General features: G+C 40.1%; 1 protein-coding gene across 1 annotated transcript in view; it reads right to left on the bottom strand.

Moving 5' to 3' along the window:
- The window catches only part of LOC114637716 (endoplasmic reticulum aminopeptidase 1), a 33896-nt gene extending 13534 nt beyond the window's left edge, over nucleotides 1–20362 (bottom strand). The window contains exons 1-10 of the mRNA XM_028785989.1: nucleotides 20260–20362; nucleotides 13691–14228; nucleotides 9041–9179; nucleotides 6418–6552; nucleotides 4245–4365; nucleotides 3176–3330; nucleotides 2490–2603; nucleotides 671–802; nucleotides 312–443; nucleotides 99–170 (exon numbers count right to left, since the gene is read on the bottom strand). Coding sequence (XP_028641822.1) covers nucleotides 99–170; nucleotides 312–443; nucleotides 671–802; nucleotides 2490–2603; nucleotides 3176–3330; nucleotides 4245–4365; nucleotides 6418–6552; nucleotides 9041–9179; nucleotides 13691–14175 — 1485 coding nt within the window. The 5' untranslated portion in view covers nucleotides 14176–14228; nucleotides 20260–20362. The remainder of the gene's footprint in view (nucleotides 1–98; nucleotides 171–311; nucleotides 444–670; nucleotides 803–2489; nucleotides 2604–3175; nucleotides 3331–4244; nucleotides 4366–6417; nucleotides 6553–9040; nucleotides 9180–13690; nucleotides 14229–20259) is intronic.
- Nucleotides 20363–24422: the final 4060 nt, after the last annotated feature.

Raw genomic sequence — 24422 nt, 5'->3', positions numbered from 1 at the left:
GAATAATTTAACAGAGGACCTCAAAATTTTGGCATAGATACCACTCAAAGAATATGGAGAACATGCATGTGTGGACAGGGACAGAATGAGAGACTTACTGAGGTTGATGATGGGTGTTGACTTCTAGAGCAAAAGCCGTCCATTGTTTGTGTGCCATCTGAGGGGCAAATCTAAAGCCAAGAATAACAAGTCACTCTCATTTCTCTAGAAAGTACTTTGGTTCTTTAGGATGCAGTACCATAATACAGGGAAAAACAAAGCAAGACAGTCAGTGGGCAGCTCTAGACGCAGAGCTTTTGAGCATCACTCACGTGCATCATGCTATTCCATAGGTCCTCATTTTTCGTGTTTTTATAACTATACTTTTGGAGATACTGTACAATTCCTGTTTTAAATGTATCTGGACTCAGATAATCTCTTAGCATATTTAGAATACAAGCCCCCTGAAAAGATAAGAAAAATATTACTATCTGTAGTTTGTTACTACATTTCAATGCAGCTGCATTTAATTTTTCAAGATTTTAAACCTTAGAAAGCATGGAGAATTGACGAGAATCTAATAGAATTGCAGGCCAAACAACTTCAAGTTATCTCACACCTCAATTATAAGCCCTCTATTCAACTACTAATGACTCAGTGTCCAAACTTCATCGCTGCAATCTGCTTTTACCTTTTCATAGGAAACATCATCAAACATCTCCCGAATCTGCGCAGGGTTCTCCACAGGTGTGGACACAGGGTGAGAGGAGTTTAATGCATCGACTTCCATTGCATTAAAACACTTGCCAAAGAAATATTCTTCCTGTTGACACAGAGAACAGAAATAGAGGAGAGAAAGTACCATCCCTAACCTACATTTAGGTAAAAAGAATTAAAGGAGGAAGGTTTACTCTGCAGAATAGGACTGGAATTTCAATTTCTATGTCAACTGATCTCATATTTTTAGAACTAATACAACAGTATTGCTAATCTTTCTAAAGAAAGATCTTTCTAAGGAGAGTTCTAAACATATAAGAAACTGAGGCTGTAAATAAGCCATTAATATTTCATTTATTTTCATCTCTTTGAAAAAAAGTTAATATCATGTTAACCTAGAAAGAAGATCATTCCACTTGTATCCCCAAAGTTATAAAACTTGGGAAGTAAAATATGTAGTGATTCCATCCAAGCATATATATTTAACTTTAGGACTTATAGTGAAAAACAATAAATTAAATTTCTAAATAAGTAAGTAGCTTTCTTTACTTGGTATATTCAGTCAATCGTGTATCCACAATAATTTTTATTTGTAAAGATTATATAGAAACAGGATACACTTATAATGCATGACATGATAATATAATATGTACCCTTTATTTATAATGCACTATAGGTACATATATGTGAATATGGAAAATAATTACCCATAAATAAAAAGAATTTTACTAAAAATAAATTTTTATGTAAAGTAAACTTATTTTTGCTTGCTGCTCCTTACAGTTAAAACATAGTGATTTTTTTTTCAAGACATGGTTTCTCTGTGTAGCCCTGGCTGTCCTGGAACTCACTCTGTAGACCAGGCTAGCCTCGAACTCTCGAACTCAGAAATCCGCCTGCCTCTGCCTCTCAAGTGCTGGGATTAAAGGTGTGTGCCACCACCGCCCGGCAAAACATGGTGTTTAAATTTACATATGAGTTCTAAATTAAATCTGTGATCTAGAAGTCTAAGTTGATAATGTAATATGTGGTTACTTGAGTCAAAATGCATACAATGAGCCAATCTGGATCCTATGCATATTAATAGTAATATGTACCCAGGATTTAAATTGCAATGAATACCCTGAACACTGGAAATTGGCATAGAACATTCAGCCTATTATTAGCTCTATTACTTTAATGTTAAGGGAAGATATAATTTAATACCTCATTTATATTGAAAGTTCAGTTAGTATTTTCAAACATGACTTGTCTCTAAGCTTCCAATGAAGTTATCATTTGTATAAATTCTATATTCAAAATGCTAAATATCTTTGTAGAAACCTTGAAAAAACAGCACAGAAGCTCAGAATACACACAATACAACCCACAAACTCTATCGAGCTTAAGAAGAAGGAAAATCAAAGTGTAAATGCTTTAATCCTACATAGAAGGGGGAACAAAATAATCACAGGATGAAGTGACATGGAATGGAGAGAGGAAAGGAAGGGGAAAATGGGGGCAGTATCAGGTATTGGAAGGGACAGGATAGAAGTACAGAGGGTCAGGAAGTTGAATACTGTACAGGGAGGAATCGATGACTCCAGCTGCATATGTAGCAGAGGATGGCCTTATCTGACATCAATGGGAGGGGAGGCATTTGGTCCTGTGGAGGCTTGACGACCCAGCATATGGGGCTGCTAAAAGTGGTGAGGCAGTAGAGGGTGAGTGGGTGGAGGAGCACCATCTTAGAGGCAAAGGGGAGGGGGGAGAGGGAGTATATAAAAGATATAAAAGCATAAACAACTACATACAACTTTTAGTTCAGGATGGGTCACAGTGACAGACACAAACTCCATAAATTTGGCAAATCCTTCATTGAGCCAAAGGTCATTCCACCACTCCATAGTGACCAGGTTTCCAAACCACTGAAAGGAAAATATGACTGCTATTTGCAACTTTATAGTGAAACTGTACTATCTATATGTACTATGGCAGAAACAGATACAATAAACTTAGAGACGTGGAAAATGATAATTAGTTTAACAGTGTAACAGTATTAAACATTTTATCGGAATAAATATGAGGACTTTTAAACATTTATTTAAAAACTTGAAACTTCAGGAAACTATTCTCTGAAACTAAAAAGTAAACATGATAGCTGTATGAGAAGCTTCATTGGTCCCAAAAAGAAAAGAACATTAAATTACCCTAAAGACCATTCTTCTCTGAGGCTGCTGGCAGACTGTCTATTCTACAGCAAACCATGGCCATGAATATATGCCATCCATATGGACAACACTAATTGAATTTGGTAAGTTATTAAACAAAAAAAAAAAAGAAGGAGAAGACATAAAGTTGGGAAGTAGGTGTTTTACTAGGAGAACTCAGGAAGAGTTGAATGCGGGTGGAAATAAAGAGTGAGTATATTCCTATATCATTGTAAACTCCTATGAAATTCTCAAGGAACAAAAGATTATGTATGACTAAACTTTCCTACCTGGTGAGCCAGTTCATGGGACACAGTCATTGTGATGCCAAGCTTACTGGATGCAGAAGACTTTTCTTCATCATATAACAGAGAGGATTCTCTGTATGTGGTCAGGCCCCAGTTTTCCATAGCACCAGACTGAAAGTCTGGAATTGCAGCAAGATCTTGGGTAGGAAGGAATACAAGTCATTATCAATCTCACAGCTGCATATTCCCCTAATTGTACTAAGCTTCAGAATGGAGGATAAAATTAAAAAGCTAAGCCCAGGACGTAGAATTAGCGAGCTCCAGGGGCAAAGACCTTTCCTGGTGGAGAAAGAGAAGCTTCATAACTATCATGTTGCTTAGGTCTCAAGCATCTCCTTTTGCCCCCTTTTATTTGTCAGTACTAGGAATTGAACCTAGGGTCCTCATCATGCTAGACAAGTGCTCTACCACAGAGATACATTCCCCATGCTTCTCTTTTTATTTTGAGACAGGTCTCCCTCCATTAATTAGTCTGACCTTCAACCTCTAATTCTTCTGCCTCAGCCTCTTGAGTACCTGGGAAAACAAGTATGAGGCATTAGACTTGGCCCCCATCTGTAATATTTAGACCATGAGTTTGGGCACTGAACAATCAAAAAAAATTACCTTAGTTAAATACTGTATTTTGAATGCCTACAGCTATATTCCTAAAAACAAAGTAATAGTAGCTTTGAGAATTCATATAAAATCTGCATTTTCTTATAGTTGGCAAATGTAGTCAGTCCTTCAGAAAGTTTTTTGGGCTATTTTCTATTCTCCTGCAAAGTATGTACTAATAATGACAAGAAAAAAAATGAAGCCATTCACTCTTCTGTCTCTGCTAATGACCCCAGAGGGCAAAGCCATCCTCAGGTTGCACTGTTAGGGACAGTTGATTGGACAAATCAGAGGTGAGGGGACTGTCAGAGGCATCAGTCTGTTGTTTGAACTTTGCTGGCAATTTCATTATATGAAGGGCAATACAGATAATCATGGAGATTCATCAGCAATAATAATATTATCTATAATAGGGGTCATCGAATGCCACCTAGAAATGCCATTAGCATTCTACCTTGCTTGGGTAAAGGATATGGAATGCTGAAATAATCCTCATAAAACTCTAGAAGAGTCACTGCAGCATCCAGAGCATAATCAGCTTGATTTATCTTGTCTGGCACAGCATACACAGAGACCTGAAGCGGAAGAACAGGAGGATACTCAGGTAACATAATGGCTTCCCACTACAACTGGAAAGAACAATGGCTTCTTACTATGTCCATACTACAGAAGACAATTAGGAATTCCATTATTTTAATTCTGACTGCTCTTAATCAACTTCATTTTTGAAAATAAATACAAAAAAGCTACAAATACAGGCTCGAAGCAGTTTTCTCAACTATTTTCAGAAAGCAGTAATACATGATGACTTAGAAAGCATTAGAAAGCAAAAGCATGATGTCAACTAGATGCTAGGAAGTCAGTAGGGTACCACACCCATCTTTGCCCTGTGGATCCAAGCCCAATACAAATGGACTCGAGCTCTGGTTCTCATGGCATTGACAGATTCAGGTCCTAGCCAAGGCAGGAAGTATAGCAGGAAATACGAACCCTCCATAAAACCAAACTCTAAAGCTACTTCCTTCGTGTATGGATAAATTAAAAGGTAAACTAAAAATAAATCATACTTCTCTCAAAGAAACTGTAAGTAAAAGAAAATAAGATAGAAAAGAAAGAGAGAGAGAAAGAGAGAGAGAGAGAGAGAGAGAGAGAGAGAGAGAGAGAGAGAGAGAAAGGAAGGAAGGAAGAAAGAAAGGGAGGAAGAGGGAGGGAAGGAGAGAGGGGGAGGGGGCAAGAGGGAGGGAGGGAGGGAAAGAGGGAAGAAGGGAGGGGAGAAGAAAGGAAGGAAGAGAGGGAAGAAAAAGAAAGGAAGGAAGGCTTTGCTAGTCACTGGTATTACACATTTTTTACAGAATGTGACAGTCTTTAAAAAATTGTAGTGTAAAATGAACCTTCATAGTTCTTAAGAGTTGGAACCAAAGTTACTAGGCAATCTAAACTCCTGAATTTAATACCCTTATTTAAGGTCATCTTTGGATTTGAAGTACTCTGTCATTTGGCAGGAGGGAAGATACATGTTCTAGAAGAGTCCACTTTTGACTGAGGAATAAGCCATAATAAATACAAAAAAAAAAAAAAAACCAAGACAACATGAAAGAAAGTCTGCAGAAACAAAATTCACAAAAACTTCGGATATGATGATAGCCATGACCAGGATATGAAATATGTATATTTACATAGATGATGGCCATAAAGTATGTATGTTTCAAGAAAGATAAGGAAGAACTAAAAAGCATAGCTTAGACATTATAAGAAAAAACATACACAATGGAGTCAGCAAAACATGCAAAGTAATGAGCAGATTAAAGTATTCTCTTCACCTAAGCCACTAAACTTCCTTTCAAATATCCACAGCACTAGAAGAAGAAATGGCAATTCAGAGTAGCCTAGCTACTCAGGCCTCAGGGACAGCATTACATATATAGTAACTTCAGTTCCCCTTGAAAGTATGTTTTCCTTCTGGACCTCGTGACAGCACTGTGAAAGCCAATGTGCTAAGCCCAGGCTCAAATGATACTTGAAGCAAGACATTCTAACATCCTCTTACATAGACTGTCCTTCCCAAAGACCCCTTTTTGAAACCAACAAGCAACTTTTTCTTTCCTCTCCTGCCTTCTTTCCTCTCCATGACCAGTAACATTGACTTCAATGTTGTAGACAATTATAATCAGATGCAAGCTTAGAAACCTCTGTAAGATGTAATCCAGTCTCCTTATTCTTCGTTTGCTTGTTCTTTGAGTTGGGGTCCCATTCTGTAGCTCTGGCTTGCCTGAAACTATGCAGACCAAGCTGGTCTTGAGTTCAAAGAGATGGGACTGTCTCTGTCCTGATGCCTGGCTAGCTCATACATTGTTAAACAAGTATAATCTACATTCCACAATGAAAAGAGCCAATGTTAGAGAGCTAAATAGCAATAGAGCCAGGTAACTGGTGACTTACACATAGCCAAATGCTCTATATCCTTTTGTTACCAGGGCATTGGTACTAAGTAAGCATCTGAGACAACAGAATTATCACCTTTCCTGTCTTTTCTAAGATTGAGGGAATCCCAAGATGCAGAGCTACCAGTTTTGAAACCAGGACCACCAGCACAGGTTGATCATCTTGTGAGGCAATCATGGGCTCACCTTGACTCCACTCTTAGTCATCTTGCTCACAGACTTAAAATCAGAAATAATGAAGGCCACCAGGTAGGTGCTCATCTTCACAGTGATGTCAAAATGGTCTTCTATGAGTCCTTCAGCAACATTCACAGATTTTACCTATTATCAGAGTAAATGACCAAGTAATCCAATTTTTCAACACACCTACACATATTATAAGAAATCTCCAAAAGTAAAATATATATTGAAGAGACCAGTACAATATTTCCATAATGATGCAAGAAGTTTTAAAGAAAGGATTGTGTGACATGCATACAGTCTAAGAGACTCTGAAAGGGAGAGCCTAATACTTTAGCACAATATGTGTTTCTTACAGAAAGAACCAGCCCAGGGAAAAGCATGCAGACAGGCACATTCCTATGGTCCATCCGACTGTTGCTTGTTTTTGTGTCCTTGCCCTTTCTAACTCCCATCAGTTACTAGGTATGGTGCTTGCCTGTTACCTTCTGGTTATTTTAACCAATCCTGATAAAACACTTAGGTTTACTCCTTAAGAATCTCAGGCTATCCTTTCATTTAAATGATTTCTACATATGCCCTGCCCAAATTTCTATTTTTACTGTGCTTATTAATAGGAAAGCAACCTGATTGTACTAATATAAATTAAGATTTTTTTTAAATTTTTATTGGATGTTTTATTTACATTTCCTATGTTGTCCCCTTACCCCATCCCCCACACACCCAGGAACCCCCAATCCCCTCACCCCTCCTCCTTCTTCTCTGTGGATGTAACCTCTATCTACCCCCCCCCCACTCCCACCTCCCCACCCTCAAAATTCCCACCCCCTGGAGCATCCAGCCTTCATGCGGTCAAGGTTCTCTTCTTCCACCTATGCTCAGCAGGGCCCTCCACTCTTACATATCTTTCAACATTCTAATGGTATAAAGAATCTGACTTTCCAGTCCTGCCCCCCCAAATATCCATTGTTCTTCCTCTCAGCACTGCATTTGTTTGGAAAGCTGGCCTACTCTTATTTAGATTCTACCAGTGAAAGAGTTTCCTGCCCCAGGAGCAAGACAGTGCTAGATACTTTCCTGTGCTTTCAGGTGGGTCCCTGATACTCAGTGGATTCGAATGTCATTATCTTTGTGGTATCTCTAGAGCTCCTTGCCTTTCATATGCAAACCTATGAATTTTTCCTCAAATGCAGATGTTCTGTTACTTTTCTAGAGCTGTGACATTCTCATTAAGAATTCATTTCTGTACTACCGAGTAAAGGCATTAACATTGCTTGGAGTGGGAAATTATAATATGAAAAAGTATATTTTTTATTTATATGGAAAAGTGGATACATACAGATGCTAAGAGTTTGCAAAAGAAAACGCAGCCCTCTAGGGTGCACAGAATTTACTTGATAAAGGGATCTTTCAGGTGTTTAAAAACAGGCATAGGCTTGTAGTGTAGACATGTTTATTTGGGGTTCTGTGTCCCTTTGTCATGGCCACCATAATGAAAATGAATGTTCTTTAGAATTCTAGACAGATTATTCAACCCTGAACATCCTCTAATGAAAATGAATTATGAACAATGAAACCATGTATTGCCTGGTGATGGTGCTCACTAACTGCACGACAGCTATACCACAGCTGCAGTTGTACTTGACTCAGTAGCCATGATCCATGAGACAAGGAAAGTAGATGAGTGGTTTTATTCCTTGAGCATGGACATCTTCCTGCCTTATAAATCAGGGAGAGTGTTACTCACATCTGCCTTGAAGAAATGGCTACTCAATGGAGCTAACCTCTAAAAATACAAGCTCTCAAAATACTACTCTTCTTTTTAAATGCCTGTCCAATGTCACACATATAACTACCTGGTGTCTAGAAATCAAATGGTAATTATTATTATTATTTAGATTGTAATATATTACACCATTTCCCCCTTCCCTTTCCTCCATCCAAACTCTCCCATATATCCTTCCTATTCTCTTTCAAATGCATGGCCTCTTTTTTTCATTAATTGTTACATGAATATATGATCACTCTGTATAATGCTATTTGTATGTAGGTTTTCAGCTCCTTTTTTTTTTCTGTCATTCATTCAGGGTAGACTATTTAGTTTGAATAACCAGTTGGAGTGCTCTTTCCTGTGGAAGACTTATTTCTCCCACTCTCAGAATTCCTTAGTTACCAGTAATTATTTGTTTAGGGTTGAGGTTCAACATAGGCTTTCTCTGTCTACTTTGGCAAATGTAATGTTGTCTTTGTTCAGCTCACACATTAGTGAAACTTTATGGGTGTAGCTTCTGACATTATTAGGAGATGCTGTACGGCTTTATTTGACCAAGCTCTTTACTTAACATCCTCATAAATTAACACATGAGAAAATGGGGTGAGAGCAGTTTGTAAAGGGTATGAATTCCTGACATTTCCCTCCCATGTTCATCATTTATACTGAAAACCTGAACTTTCTAAGGGACAATGTTTTGTTTGATTATCAACAAACTTGAAACAAAAGCATTGCTTCAAGGGGAAGAGAAAAGCTACTAACTGTCAGGAAATAAAATCAAAGGTAACAGAAATGTTGAAATATTGGACATCACAGAGAAGGGCAGTTTTCCCAGCAGCACATTACAGTCACACTCACCAAGGGCATGTTGGAGATGGCCAGGTGCCTTGGATCCCTCTTTATCTTGATGGAAAAACTTGCCTTGAGGGCAGGTTCATCAAAGCAGGGAAAAGCCATTCTAGCAGCTGTGGGTTCAAACTGTGTTGCTGCAAGTATTCTACAACAACAAGTGAAATGAAATCAATACAGTGCAACAGGGACTCCAAAGGAGGTATTTGTATTGTAATTTTTGAAGTTAATTTAATATCCTTGATTATTACTATTTATTTATTGATTTATCTATCTATACACAGAGTCTTGCTGTGTAACCCTGGATAGCTATGGAGAGCAGGCTGGCCTCACAGAGATCTAACTGCCTTTGCTTCCCAAGTTCTGGAATTAATACATATTTTTTTAAAGTAAAGAGGGGCTATGGAGATAGCTCAGCTGGTAGTGTCTATCCTACAAGCATACAGACCTGAGTTCAAATCTCTAGCACCCACATGAAAATGCTGTATATGCAGTTTTAACCTTAACACTTAGGGAACAGACAAGTAGCTTCCCAGAGATCACTGGCCATCCAGTCTCTAATCAGTGAGCACTCACCAGGTTCAGTTGCTCAATAAATAAAGAAGAAAAGAACAAAAGAATAAAAGAAAGAGGAGTGTATACTAGGAAGACATTTTATTTTGACCTTGTATACATATAGATGCATACACATGAATATACTACACATTCATATAAGTACAAAAGATAAAAAGGAAAAAAAAAGAAAAAATCCTATAACAAGATCTTTTATGAAAAAATACATAGAAAAAAATGGAAAATAGATTAACAACTTTAAGAAACAATGGACTTTAAATTGATTAGAAAATCTTCAATGACCAAGTGGAATCTAAGACATTAACCAATTCAGAAAGAAAACCTACACATTAATAAACATGCCAGAATGGTTCCACTTTCTTAACCATTATGCTAAGAAAGATTCATTTTGTTAATTATACCTATCCATGAGCATGGGAGATGTTTTCATCTTCTGATACCTTCTTCAGTGTCTTTCTTGTCATATAGATCTTTTACTTGCTTGGTTAGAATTACACCAGATATTTTATATTATTCATGGCTATTGTAAAAGGTGTTGTTTCCCTAATTTCTTTATTGGCCTATTTATCATTTGTATAAAGGAGGGCTACTGATTTCTTTCAGTTAATTTTATATCCAGCCACTTGGCTGAAGGTGTTTATAAGCTGTAGGAATTCTCTGGTAGAATCTCGGAGGTCACTTATGTATACTATCATAATCATCCACAAATAGTGATACTTTGACTTATTCTCTTCCGATTTGTATTCCTTGACATCCTTTATTTGTTTTATTACTCTAGTTAGATCTTAATAGGGATTAAATCAGTAGGGAGAGGGCAGCCTTGTCTTGTCCCTGGTTTTAGTGTTATTGCTTTAAGTTTCTCTCCATTTAATTTGATGTTGACTATTGGCTTCCTATATATTGCTTTGATTATGTTTAGGTATGTGCCTTGTATCCTTTATCTCTCTAATACTTTTAACATGAAGGGGTATTGGATTTTTCAAAGGCTTTCAGCACCTAATGAGATTATAATGTGATTTTTATTTCTTTCAGTTTATATATGTGGTGGATTATATTGATGGATTTTCATATACTGAAACATTCCTGCATCCCTGGGATGAAGCAATTCCAAGTAGATCGAGGACCACAACATATAATCAGATATACTAAATCTCATGGCAGAGGAAGTAAGAAATAACCTTGACCCAGCTGCTACAAGAGACAATTTCCTGAAGAGAACACCAATGGCTCAGGCTCTTAAGATCACCAATTGATAAACAGGACCTCATAAAACTGAAAAGCTTCTGTAAGGCAAATGACACTGTCAACAGGACAATACAGCAGCCTACAGATCTTAACCAATCCTACATCTGACAAAGGACTAATTAATATCCAAAATTTAAAAAGAACTCAAGAAGATAGACACCAACAACCCAAATAACCTGATTAAAATTGGGGTACAAGTAATGAATTGGCCTAATGCTACTTGAATTCTAATGCTAATATTGGGCCCCAAGGTTGGTTGTCCCAGAGATGATAGAGTCAGCATGTAAGAAGCTAAGTGTCCCTGCCCCCAAGTTATTTATGACTGGTAAATAAAGATGCCAACAGCCAATAGTTGGGCAGAAGAGACAGAGGTAGAGCTTAGAGTCAGAGAGGTACCAAGGGGTTTTTGAAGAAGAATAAAGGAGGAGGAAAGAGAAGCCATCATGTGTTAGAAGAAAAAGAACTTGTCCCTGATGTCTGCCCTACTGGAGTTAAGAGCAGCTCAGATGAAACACAGTAAGTAATAACTCAAAGTTATTGATAGGAAAGTAGATTCTAATATAGAGATTTGTATCTGCCCAGTTCTTGTGTCATGTAAGGTTTATTGTGCATATAAAGGTTGTGTGTGTCTTTCGTCTGGAAACTTAAATAGCAAAGATGGGATAGAAACATTGGGCCAGAATTTAATAAATTTCTACAACATGTACAGCACTAAACAGAGAATTTTCAACAGGAGAATCTCAAATGGCCAAGAAGCACTTAAAGAAATGTTCAAAATCCTTAGACATCAGGGAAATGCAAATCAAAACAATTCTGAGGTTCCATCTTACACAGGTCAGAATGGTTAAGATAGCCCCAAGGGAGGCTATAAATTCTTCTTGAAATAATCTGATTTTGATTTTTGATCTTAGCAAAGTAATATGAAATCAGTATCATCTACAAAGAAAATATGCTGTTAAAATTTAGCATAAGATCTCCTCAAACAGGCCAGGTACTGCAGTATACATTTATTTTCACATTTGCGAAGCAGAGGCTCATGAATATCTGTGAGTTCAAGTCCAGCCTGGGCTACAAAGTGAGATTTTGCCTCAATAAAATAATAAAAATAAAAAATAAATAGAGAAATTCCTAATTTAAGAACTGTAGAGACAAATGGCTCAATGGTTAAGAACACTGGTTGCTCTTCCAGGGGAGTTGGGTCCAATTCCTAGCACCCACATGACAGCTTACAACCATCTATAACTCCAGCGCTAAGGGATCTAATGCTGTTTTCTGGCCTCCTTGGCCACAAGGCATATAAGTGGTATACATACATACATACATACATACATACATACACACATGCATACACACATACATACAGGCAAAACCACTTCTAAACATAAAAAAATAAAAATATAAATTACTACAAAAAAAAACTATCCACAGAGACTCAAGAAGTTGGTCTTGCCTAGCTGCCTTTTTAAGTATGTATCATAGGTTGTTCAGGTTAGAGTCCATGGCTCTTGGGGTATAGTGTAACTTTCAGTTTCTGAGAAACATGTGTTTTTTCTGTATGTTCTCTTAGGAGTCAAGGAAGTATGAGAGTTTGATAGGACAATTGGTCTTAGACACTAATCTTATGCATATCTATACAGCTTCCAAACTGAGGGGGTCCTTTCAGGTATCCTGGCAGGGATTTGAACCCCACAAAGAGATAAGAATGAAAAACCAGTGCAGATTGATTTTATCAACCTGAATCAGATTCGGAAGAGTCTAATAACAGGTGGTTTATTCCCAACATATTTAAGCCCAGTATAATTTGGAAAAAAGTTTCTTGGTATAGTACAATCCCCATTACTCATGGAAATACAATTACATTGAAACTCAACTGAGGATACATGTCATTTCTCTCAAGAAGATGTTTTCTAGAGATGCAATACTTTTACTAGTTTTAGTCCCTATGGGTCTGTCTGTCCTGGTTTCCAGATAATAAAGATAAGTTAAGTTTGGCTCTTAGCCACCTCTGGTCCTGGTTGTAGGAACTTGATATGGCCGGCCCAATCACTTTCAATTCTCAGCTCTCTAAATGGAAGAACAGGTTTTTCAGCTTTCCCATTAGAAAGACAATCCAGTGTCTAATATTCTTCCTTTCCCTGGAGATCTGTGGGCTCAAAACTTTCCTGCTGTGCTTCCAACAGCAAATATCAATGTATCCTGACAACTACAGCTACAAGCTAGTACAGACCTTTGCCAATGAAATAAAGCTAAACTGAGGATACTGAACTGGGCCTCAAGCAATGACTGGTATTCTGATTTGGAAGTTTGTATTTTGGACATACAGGTGCAGGGAGTATTATGGGGACCAGGAGACAATAGAGCTGGGATGCAGCTCTTCATCAAGGATTGTGAAGGATAAACAGCTACCACCAGATTCTAGAGAAAACCAAGGAGGGATTGTACTCAGAGTCAGAGGGAACACATGCCTTTCACAGCTTGATTTCAGCCTTCTAGTTTTCAAAGGAAGAGAAAATCAAGACTATTCTAAGGAACCTAGTTTGTGGTACCTGTTACAAGAGCCCCAGGAAACTAATGCATTCTCAAAAGAATTAAGATATTTATCATAGCTCAGAAATATAATTATATAAGCAAATAGATGTCTACTCTCCTAGAGCTGAAAAGAAGAAAATTGAATGGAAAAATTAAGGCAAAAAAAAAAGTAAAGAGAAAGATTTAATCATTTTTTAACAGTATAAAGATGGTAATATGAACAAAATTCAGCAAGAAAGGGGAGTTTTAAAGGAACAGCATCTAAATAATACATTTAGTGTGAGCACACTTGAAGCTGAAAATACCCATTACCTCATTTCCCCTTCCTGTGTTCTGTAGGTGCTTTTATAGAATCCATGGAAACTCTCAGACAGGTTGGCAGCATAGTTGATGATAATTGTATATGGGGACCCGGCAAGGAGTGGCTGGGCAGCCAGCAGTGCAATTTGCTCATGAGCAGAATGTTCCAGAACCTTCAGTGTTTCTTCAGTAAGCATCTCTCCAGCACCTCTCCTAAGAGTGGCCTTAGATATTTGTAGCTGGTGACTATGCATAATAATGGTGCTGGTGGGCTGGCTAGCTGTGATTTCTACTTCTGTTGTCCCGCAGAAAGTCAGAGTGCTGAGGTTTGCATGGATCCTGAGATCATAATGAATTGGGGTGATATGTTCAGGAAGTCGCATGTTATTCCAAGGGAATGTAGCCCCATTATTAGCTTTTGGAGATGCTGTATCACTGTTCTGACACCAAGATGACACAGCTAAAAAAGTCAGTACTACGGAAAGAAGAGAAGGCATGCTTGCAAGTGATTATTTGAGGAGCAGAGACACCATCTTCTTGCTCAAATTACCTATAGGCACAATAAAAACAAAATATAGAAAAGCAAATATAATAGTCAGTAATATTCAATGTTACTATAACAGCACGTCAAAATGCATCATCAGATGGAATGTTCCAAAAGTTACAAATATTTAAAATCACCTACCTTTTGTCATTGGGAGCTCTCTTCATTCTTTTTATTTTTACTGAGACAACCTCAACTGTGTATATCTAGGTAGCTTAAAACTTGCTACATAAACTAGGCTGGCCTTTAACTTGTTTTGTCTCTGTCTCTTAGTACTGGAATTCCAGGCACAACTGGCTTCAGAGCCACTAGAAAGAATCATTTGATTTTCAAATTTTAACTCAATTTTAGTTAAACTAAGATATTAGAATAAAATAGCAAAGTAATAAGACAAACTCTACAAAAAAGAGTAAATATTAGAGTATCTAGAGTAGCTCAATAAATGGACATTTGGGAATAAAACAGGCAAAGGTGGTCAGGCAGAGCTACAGCAGAATATGATCATGACACCATTGTTCATACACATTCAGTCTCAGGGGATTCCTGATGTGCTCTACTGCCCTAGAGTCAGAACCTGGCTCTGCTGCAGCCATTTCTAGAATGACTCACACTGACTCTGCAAGAGCTTCACCATCTTTAAAGTTCACTTGTCTGAACTGAAATGAGACATCTACAACACTAATCAGGGGAAAGAAACAGCAAAAAATATACTGTTCAGCTTCTGCAGTAGGAGACAGGCCTTGCATCCCAGCAATCCTCAGAAGATAAAAAGGATATTGCTCATTCATGTACAAATAGAAACCACAACATAGGGTGGTGGATTGTTTTAATAACAACAACAACAATAGCTTGATATTGGCATTGGGAAGAATAGAGCCATTTACAAAGCAAAAGAGTAAGTCTAGCTGCAGTGACTCTTGGATGCAAGGCCAACATCTGATTATAGTCCAGAAGGACATGTCAGATTTGGAAAGAAGCATGAAATTAAAAGTCCTGCATGTAGGGTGAGCAGGTCAGGAGCTCACTACTTTTGGAAGATAGAACATAGAGAGTTAGTATGGTCTCCCATCCAAGTACTTAACAGGTCTAACCCTGCTTAGACTCTTAGATCAGATGAAATCAGATGAGTTAAGAGTGATATGACCATAGACTGAGCATAGGGAATGAAGGGTATTCCAGACAGATTTGTGGGAAAATGACTATCCTCAAGAAGATTACACTTACAGCCTACTAGAAGTAATGCCACAACTTCTACACTTTTGTCATGGAATATAAAGAATATGTGAACTTTATGAGTGTTTGAAATCTATCCTCCATAATCAAACATAGTTTATTATCTCACATAAACCTGTTTCTATCAGTTTTCCAATAAGGGTTCCTAACAGAAGAGCTCAAGAGAATGGTTCTAATTCTCTCAGACCCCTCTGGCTGCTGGAACTAAATTAGAAATGTGGATCCCTAAAACTGATCATGTCACATGGGAATTTTCATCCTAAGATACAAAGGTTCTCAGATCTGACTGCATATTTACATCACCCACAAAGCGTTTTATAGTGTTAAAATGACTAAATCTCCTTTGCTCTTTGCAATCTCATTTTTTTTCACTTACCTTTCTGTCTTCCAGTTCTAGCAGAGTAACCATCTATTTGCTTATATAGTTATACAGTTATGCCTATAGTTAGATTTCTGAGCTATAAGTATTTTAATTATATGGGCTGCAAATTACATCATCAGTGTCTATTACTTTCAACTAAAATAAAAGTTAAAATTTTAAAGTCAAGTGATACTTTGTAGTGGGTATGAGGAGTGATACTAGCTAGATGTGCTTGTATCTTCAGTACTCAGGACACAGAGTCAGGAAGATAACTGCAAGCTGAAGGCTGGCCTAGTTTATGTAGCATGTTAAAACATGCTGCCCAGGGTTACATAGTGAGGTTGTCTCAGGAAACAAAAAATATGAAGAGTGCTCCCAATAGCACAAGGAAGGGAATTTTAAATATGTACTACTTTTGGAAGATTTTGTATGTATTAATGCTGGATAGAGACATTCTGATGTATGTAACAATGTACGCATGACCCTTTCCAGTACCTGACACCTGGATACCTACTGACAATAATTAAATGGGAATCTATAGTGATATGGTCTAATAATCAACTTAAACAACAACAACAAACTTCCCAAGGATTTTATTGGCGAGCCAGGGAAGAAAGCTTCTAAATTCAGGCTCAACCCTTTAATAGCTGTATGTCAGGACACTAGCACAGTAATTGATGCATTGTCCTTGACCACTCATTTTCCATTCTTACCCATCCCCCACCCCCAAACTCAGAGTTAAAAATCATCTACAACTTTGTCAATATGGGTAGTGGATCTAGTAGTTGAACAGAAAAGGTTCCCCATACATCTATGTGGAGACTACAACCCCAATTCCAAAGATAACACCCAAATGAAAAGGGAAGATAGTGTGAACAGACAAAACAGTGGGTTTTTGTTTACTTTTTTAAAAAATCTAAAACAAATTGAAAGACAACTCCAGATTTTTGAAGAACTGGCACAACATAAGGTAAAATTAAGCTTGGATGCTAATATGGCATAAAACCCCTGCCCCATCTTCTCAGGCACAATGCCATGTAGGAACAAAATGATGGATTTTCTTGAAGGTGAATAGACAGAGAAAAGAGAAGTGACAGTTTCCATCTTGGGTGATATGAATGTGGCAGGTTCAAACAGGCAAGCTACTCTATTTAAGTCCATGGCACGCTCCAGCAGCTCAGGAAATGCAAAAGCTGCAAGTGTTTTTGATTTGACAGAAAGGTTCATGAGCAGCTGATGTGGTAAGGTCTCATCCTAAACACTTACCACAAATGAGCTTATAATGGAACTAGGAAGAATATATCTGGGTTTGAAGGCTTCAGTACCAGGAAACCAAAATAAGATATAATACGGACAGAACAAATGTCAAAGCTTATCTATGGAAAGTCAGTGGGTATATGAGGCAATCTTGCATAAGCACTTGGTCTTTCCTAAAAAGTAAATTATCTGTCTTACATTTGTACCTCATCTAAGCAAGTAAGTTTAAAATTATCAATATTCATTAAATGCCAGTGAATTTTGTGTTCAGTTGAATCCAGTGCAGAGTTTTATCTTGAAACCTATTACATTTTAATGGACTAAATTTTTTTTCACTTGTCTTTTTCTTTTTTCTAAGATAGCTTTCCAGAGGATGGTATTCTTTGATCTGGTAATCCACAAGCACTCACTAGATGTTAGAACTGAGTCACTGAGATGGAGATTAGTAATCACCAGACTGAAAAACATCTCCAAAGTAGTCAAAGGATTCTCTTCCCCTGGACTTCTGAACCAGGTAATCAGGCCCTCTATACCCCATCCATCACCTGCACCCCCAAGTCTGGGAACCAAAGCTCTATCGAGGCACCCATCTACAACCCGAGCTAAATACAAATTTTGGGGTTTGGCTTTTCTCAAAATGACCATGGGAAGTTTTTCTCCATCTGCATCTCTTTCCGGGATTCCCTCCCTCTCAATACCTTTCTCATATATTTCAAGGTTCAGTTCAAATAAGGCATCCCTAAGAATCCTTCCTGGAATATTCCAGACACAAAAAAGCCCTTCTTTGACCTTTCCCAGTACTTTCTGTGCTCCCCTCATAGCATTTTCCTAGCCCTGTGTCTTAAAGGCTCTCATTGGTGCATTTATACCTGCACTTCTGCACTGGAGATTGCTGGAAAGCAATAATGATGGAAAGCAATGATCTTCAGATTTCCCACAGCACTTACATGAGAAACACTTGATAAAACTCAATGCAGTGAGAGGTTAAAATTCTTTAGTTAATCCCAACCAATCTTAGGTCATGATCTAGTATGTTTAGCTCTGGTGTTACAATAAAGAATTGAAAGCAAACAAGCAGGAAAGTTTAGGGATAAAATTGCAAGAGAGTTAGACTACTCCATTTGGGATGAGCTGGAAGTTGGAGTAGGAGAGAGAGGAGTTATTAAGAAAGACTATAAGTATGTCTAGAATGAATATCAAATATAGGCACCAGTGTCTTTTAGTGAACTAGAAAAAGCCTAAAAGTACAACTGTTAAATATTAAAACCTGACAATAGCTCTGCCATATTACCTCAACCTTCATTTTGTAGCTCTTAATCTTAACTTGACCCATTGTTCCTTGCCCTGGCAAAAACAATTTGTTGTGCTGTTTCAGGAGCCTCATGAACTTTGGAGACCTCCTAGCCTCCCTGTCTCTAGACTCATCCTATCATCTTTAAGGTCAAGTAGTGCTGCTCTGTCAAGATAGCCTAAGCGCTGCAAAGGTTGTAAATGTTGAAAATGCACTGTGTGTTGGGTTTTTTTTCCCATATAAAAACTGGACTGGCGACTGTCTAGGGTCACAGTTCTGGATCCTGACGCCTGGCTGCAACCCTGATTAAAATCCGTTTTGGAGTGTGTTTTCAATAAACCATCCATACCTGAATGAAACTGGTGTCTCAGTTGTTTGTGTGGCTATTCCTGGAACACAATAACTCTTAAAGGGAGAAAGAATTGTAGGTTCCTTTATTAGCATGTTTAACTTTGATGTCTAAAAGAAGACTCCCAAATAAAATTTCTAGGAGGACCTTAGCACAGATATAATGTCATACCACTCCAGGCTTTGTTTTAATTTTAAGTACACTGTAAATACTTTCATTTTTCTTGTGATGAAATTGAAGTTATCCATTGTTTGTGTGTGGTAGATTCTGTCACCTAACTTATCTCCAGCCAGAGAGTTTGCCATTTTAGAAATCTTATTTAATCAGCATGTGGTAATTCTGCCTTTTCATGCTGCTCAGGAAAGTTAAAGATAATTGTTTGGACGATTTCCTACTTGTATTAGAACACTGAATGTAATCAATCAGCAACACATATGCTTTCAACCTTCCTCCAGTATAATACAAACTTCTGTAAACAGTAAAGTTAACATGCACTGAAAATGGCTCATCACTTCTGACAAACTATTTCAATGCAGAGTTAAAATTATACAAATATACTACAAGTTTCCTCTTGGGTCCACCTTAAAAAGCTGATGATTCAAGTTACATTTCGAAATCTGATCAGGAAAGGGGTGGAGGTGGGAGCTTTGGCAACTGCGGCCAATTAAAAAAGTTTTTAGATTGTTGACCATATATGGAGCTGACAAGAATTCTGGCTTTCAAAAAACAAAACAAACAAACAAAAAACAAAAATCAAAAGAAAAACAAAACCACAGTATTTCTTTCCAAACTCAGGTTACCCAAAGAACTGCCACCCCAAATTTAACAAAGTGTGTTCTCCTGCTCCTTCCCTTCCTCTTAGGAAATTAACCATTCCAGCAACAAACCAGAAAAGGCACTCATTTTGCTCAAACAAGCTCAAAGAAAACCTGCTTTACAAATGTCACCTTAGCCATGGGAGCAGGAGAAGGAGGGGAAGAGGGAGAGAAGGAGAGAGAGAGGGAGGGGGGGAGCGAGGGCGCCCCGCAGGGCGGCAGGGAGGGAGGGAAGGAGGAGTTGGGGGGAATGGGGGCGGATTCGGAGCAGCAAGAGTGCAGGAGCAAGAGAGGAAGCTTTCAGGACACTCCCTGCCCTCACCAGCGCTTCTCTGGGAATACCCTCCAGCTGCTCTCCATGGGCCTGCCCCAGAGGTCTGCCTAGTCCTCCCTGGTCGCCATTAGGCTTTAGTGGGTTGGGACGCTGGCCAGTCTCCAGCAGCTAGGCGGAGCGTGGTCAGCTCCTGACTGACTCAAGCCAGCAAGCGCGCCGGCCTTTCAGCCTCCGCTTTCTCCAGGCCGCCGGCCGGGCGGGGACGGCCTGCGGTGAACTGCCCCGGCTCCGCGCTCTTCGGGGCACTCAGACTCTTGCTCCCGACCCACCGCGCTCGTCCTGCCCGCTCAAGCCCAGGCCTCCACCCGGGCCGGCTCGCCAGAGCCCACCCTCAGCTGTCCATAGCCCGGTACCGGGCGGGTCCAGCGCTCCACCTGGCTGGGCCGAGCCGCCTTACCTTCACCACCGCCGCCAGTCTTGCCGCCATGGACCGAAAGTGAAAGTGAAGTTGGGTGCAAGGGCACGTGGATCTGAGGCGGGCAGCTCACCAGCTAAGGCGCTGAAAGAGAGCAAGCCCTAGGGTGCGGTCTAGCAGAGCTACCGGGACTCAAAGTTAGGGACTGTGATAGGGAAGGAATTCTCTCAGGCTGGCAGAGCATCATGCAGGAAGGCACACCCACCAGAACGTGGACTGTTTTCTCCTCTCAGTCTCAATGGTGCATTTGATTTGTTTGCTAACAGAAGAAATGAAGCAATATGCAAAGGTAGTGCTCAACAATGCATTCATATTGCCTTGGCCTGCCAACTTGGAGGTGAAAGGATTTTCAAGGGCAGCTCGGACAGATCACAGCTGACCAGACAGTTTAACGAGGGGAAGTTTATTAAGAGAGAGGGAGAGCTGGAGGAGAGAAGTAGAGAAGTAAAGGCTGGCCATGACAACATGGAGAGAGGGGGAAGTGAAGGGGGAGGAGAAACAGCAACCTACAGACACATGGTATAGGGGCCAAGAGAAAGAGGAGGGGCCAAGCAGCCCCTTTTATAGTGGGTAGGCCTACCTGGCTATTGCCAGGTAACTGTGGGGAGGAGCATACCTGGCTGCTGCCAAGTAACTGTGGAGGTGGAGTTTAACAGACTACTAACATTCCCACATTTTGGTTTAATTAAAAAAGAAAAATTAGAGGTGATGGCGAAGCAGGAATAGGGTCGTTGTGAAATCTGGCTACTTCCTGCTGGCATTGGGGGCGACATGTCTTTAGAGGGAACCTAGAAGAATGGATATGGGGGTTGTTTGTCCAGTCTTAGGAGAACTGGCTATTTTCTGATGTCCAGGGTCTATGGAGAGAGCCATCTGAGGATAGGCCAGAAGGAACAGGTCCAGTAGAAACAGCTGTGTGTGTGGCAGGAGATGGAGCATCTGGAAGTTGCTTCTCTTGGAGTTGTTCTGGATGTACCTGGACTTGACAAGATGTAGGAAATAAGATTAAGAACACTTGGAGAAAGATTTTTTTTTTTAAGAGATGTACATTTGAAACCCAAAGGGATCCCACCCTTTGTAATAGGTAGTGAGTGGGAATTTTAGGCAGATGTACTTATCTGGATGGCATCCATGACAGGTAGAACTAAGTGGGTTTCCTGTAGCTTATAAGTTTACAAAACAGATAACAGCATGAGTTAACAACACAAATAGTCTTTCAACTGAGTTTAGGTAATGAGGTAACAGATAATATCTGTGAAAACTTAGCTGTCAATGTAGTCAGAAGTCTGATAAAGAGTAAGCAACAATCTACCAGTTATATATTATTTTTAAAAAATGACAGAGTTCACTAGCCAACAGTTCCTATGGTTTCCATAGTCTCTTGGGCAAAGTCAGTTTGGTTTCCAAGCACAAAAAACGCTGGGCTTTTTTCTGTGGAATGGATACGCAAGACATGAGAAATGACTTACCTTGGTTTGACTTAGCTAAGCCATTTGACTCAGAGCATCCAGTCTAGCCCACTGCGTTTGTTCACATACAATCTAGGCTGTATGTTCTAGGAGTCTGGTGTCTGTCTTCTGAAACCATCTTGGGTAACTGTTAGAGGCTTTGGGCATTCTGTTGGCCTTAAACTTAAAATATACTGTTAGCAGACTTCTGACAAGATTGAGAACCATAAAGGATTGGTTGTAACTGAATAAAATCTATCGAGGCAGGTTAGGAAAGAGTCTTAAGTAACTTTGGCGAGAAAAGCACATTTTTGCATTAGCAAAGAAACATTTTGACTAAGGCAAGAATAAGAAAGCTGGCAACAGTGGCATAGGGTACAGCTGGCGGGCTGGAGCTGTGAGCCACAGGTGCTGCAGGCATCTGGAGTCACTTCCCAGTGACTCTGATGGCTGTAGTTAAAAAAAAGTAAGCATGTCCCATATCACCGCAACGTTAGTTTTTGTGGCGGAAGGCACTAACACTCATTTTACAGGTCCTAGGCAGCAGGATGTAAGGGGAAGACCCAGAGCAGATCTAAGAACCACAGAGGGAAGAGAGCAGGCAAACTGGCAGGACTGGTCGAAGAGGAGGCTAGGTGAGTTAGTTGGGCCTGCTAGCTTTCCAGGCAAACCGACGGAACTGAGTATGTCCAGGCGGCCACAAAGGACGAAGGAGGTGAAGGGGGAAGGTCTAGAAAGACTGGCCCTTGAAAGAGACACCTGGGGACTATGGTCAGAGCCAGTGCTCCTGAGGTAGAGAGAACAGTCTGTCCAGGCCTGGCCTGGGGTACTCAGCCACGAGAAACTGTCTCGAGAGGAGAGGGGAAGTGTCCCATCCAAGGGGAGCCATCCGAGAGAGGTTCAGGGAAGGACAGGGTTCTCTCTAGCTCAAGAAATCTTTCTTGGGACCTTGTGTGGGCAGTTACCATGTGTTGTGTCCATCCTGTCTGGTCACAGAAGCCGAAGGTCCCCAAAGTCTTCGTGTTCCCAGGTTTTGGCACCAAAAGAAAGGTTTTCATGTGCAGCTCGGACAGATCACAGCAGACCAGACGGTTCCATGAGGGGAAGTATATTAAGAGAGAGGGAGAATGGGAGGAGAGAGAGAAGTAGAGGAGTAAAGGCTGGCCATGACCATGTGGAGAGAGGGGGAAGGGAAGGGGAGAGGGGAGATGGCAACCTGCAGGCACGGGGTCGAGGTGCCACAAGAGAGAGGAGGGGCCAAGAAGCCCCTTTTATAGTGGGCAGGCCTACCTGGCTGTTGCCAGGTAACTGTGGGGAGGAGCACACCTGGCCACTTCCAAGTAACTGTGGAGGTGGAATTTAAGAGATGCGCAAGCCGGGCGAGCTGCCCACTGCCCAGGGAAATCAGTTCAGCCAGACAACACACCAAATGTAAGAATCCGGGTGCAATTTGAACAGACAACACAAGGCTGATCAGTTCCATGGGAAAGGGTTTATTTAGGGAGGGGAGTGGGCGAGAGGAGTGGGAAGATGGCGATCGAAGAGGAAGAGAGAGAGGTTGGGGCGGTCTCAATTATTTAAGTGGGTGATGACGTGTAACTTCCCAGGTGTAGGTGAGCAAGACAGGTGAATCCTGGGAGTGGGTGCCTCAGTAACAATTCAGGAGTTGCCTGGCCTCTCGCCCCTGAATATGACGTCACTGGGTTCAGACTCATAAAGGAGGGACACCTATTGGATGCAGAAGACATTCTCAATGAGCTGAGAGCCTTGCCCCACCCCCAAAAGATACAATCCAGAAGTTGAATTCTGAGTGCTCTGGGGTTTTCTGTGCAGTGTAGGTACCTTAGATGCTGGGGGGGGGGGGGGGTTGGAAAAGGTAGGATTAGAGATAGCCCCCAGAACTTCCCTACACCTAATAAGGAAAATACACTGCACTCAGAGGATTGCTAGTTAGTTAGTTAGTTAGTTAGTTAGTTAGTTAGTTTTGACACAGTATTTCTCTGTGCAGCCCTAGTTGTCTTAAAACTCATGCTGTAGACCAGTCTGGCTTCAAACTCTCAGAGATCTGCCCGGTGTTCTGGAATCAAAGGTGTGTGCTACCATTGTTAGGTAAGGTTAAGTGGCTCAGCGGTTAAGAATCTGCTGCTCTTTCGGAGGTCCTTTGTTCAATTCCCAAGAAACTACAGGGTAGCTCACGACCATCTATAAAGGGATCTGATGCCCTCTTCTGGCAGGTAGGTGTACATGCAGCCCTCCTACATTAAAACTAATTAATTAATTTAAAGCCAGTTTTACATAGAAGTAATAAAACACACTTCCTAGTCCCTGTCCAAATACTATCCTTTCTGGTGGTTCCCCAGGATTTTGCTTAGGCCTACTTCTCAGTCTCCAGCCCACTGAGAATTTGACATACAAGCATTATTTCGCAACAGTTTTCAGTGCTTTGTTTTTGCAAAAAAATATGTACCACCAGTGACATTTTTTTTCTTACAAAGGAAAATATTTAATTGGGACTGGCTTACAGTTTCAGAGGTTTAGTCCATTATCAACATGGTGAGAAGCATGGCATCCTGCAGGCAAGCTTGGTGCTGGAGGAGCTGAGTTATACATCTTGATCCAAATGTAACCCAGGACAATACTTAAATACCACACAGGGTGGAGGTTGAGCACTCTATACCTCAAAGCCCAACTACACAG

This window comes from Grammomys surdaster, unplaced genomic scaffold (assembly GCF_004785775.1).
Source record: "Grammomys surdaster isolate TR1022 unplaced genomic scaffold, NIH_TR_1.0 125372, whole genome shotgun sequence".
NCBI lineage: Eukaryota > Metazoa > Chordata > Mammalia > Rodentia > Muridae > Grammomys > Grammomys surdaster.
The sequence above is the reverse complement of the archived record's forward strand: the minus strand, read 5'-3'. Positions and strand labels throughout refer to the sequence as shown.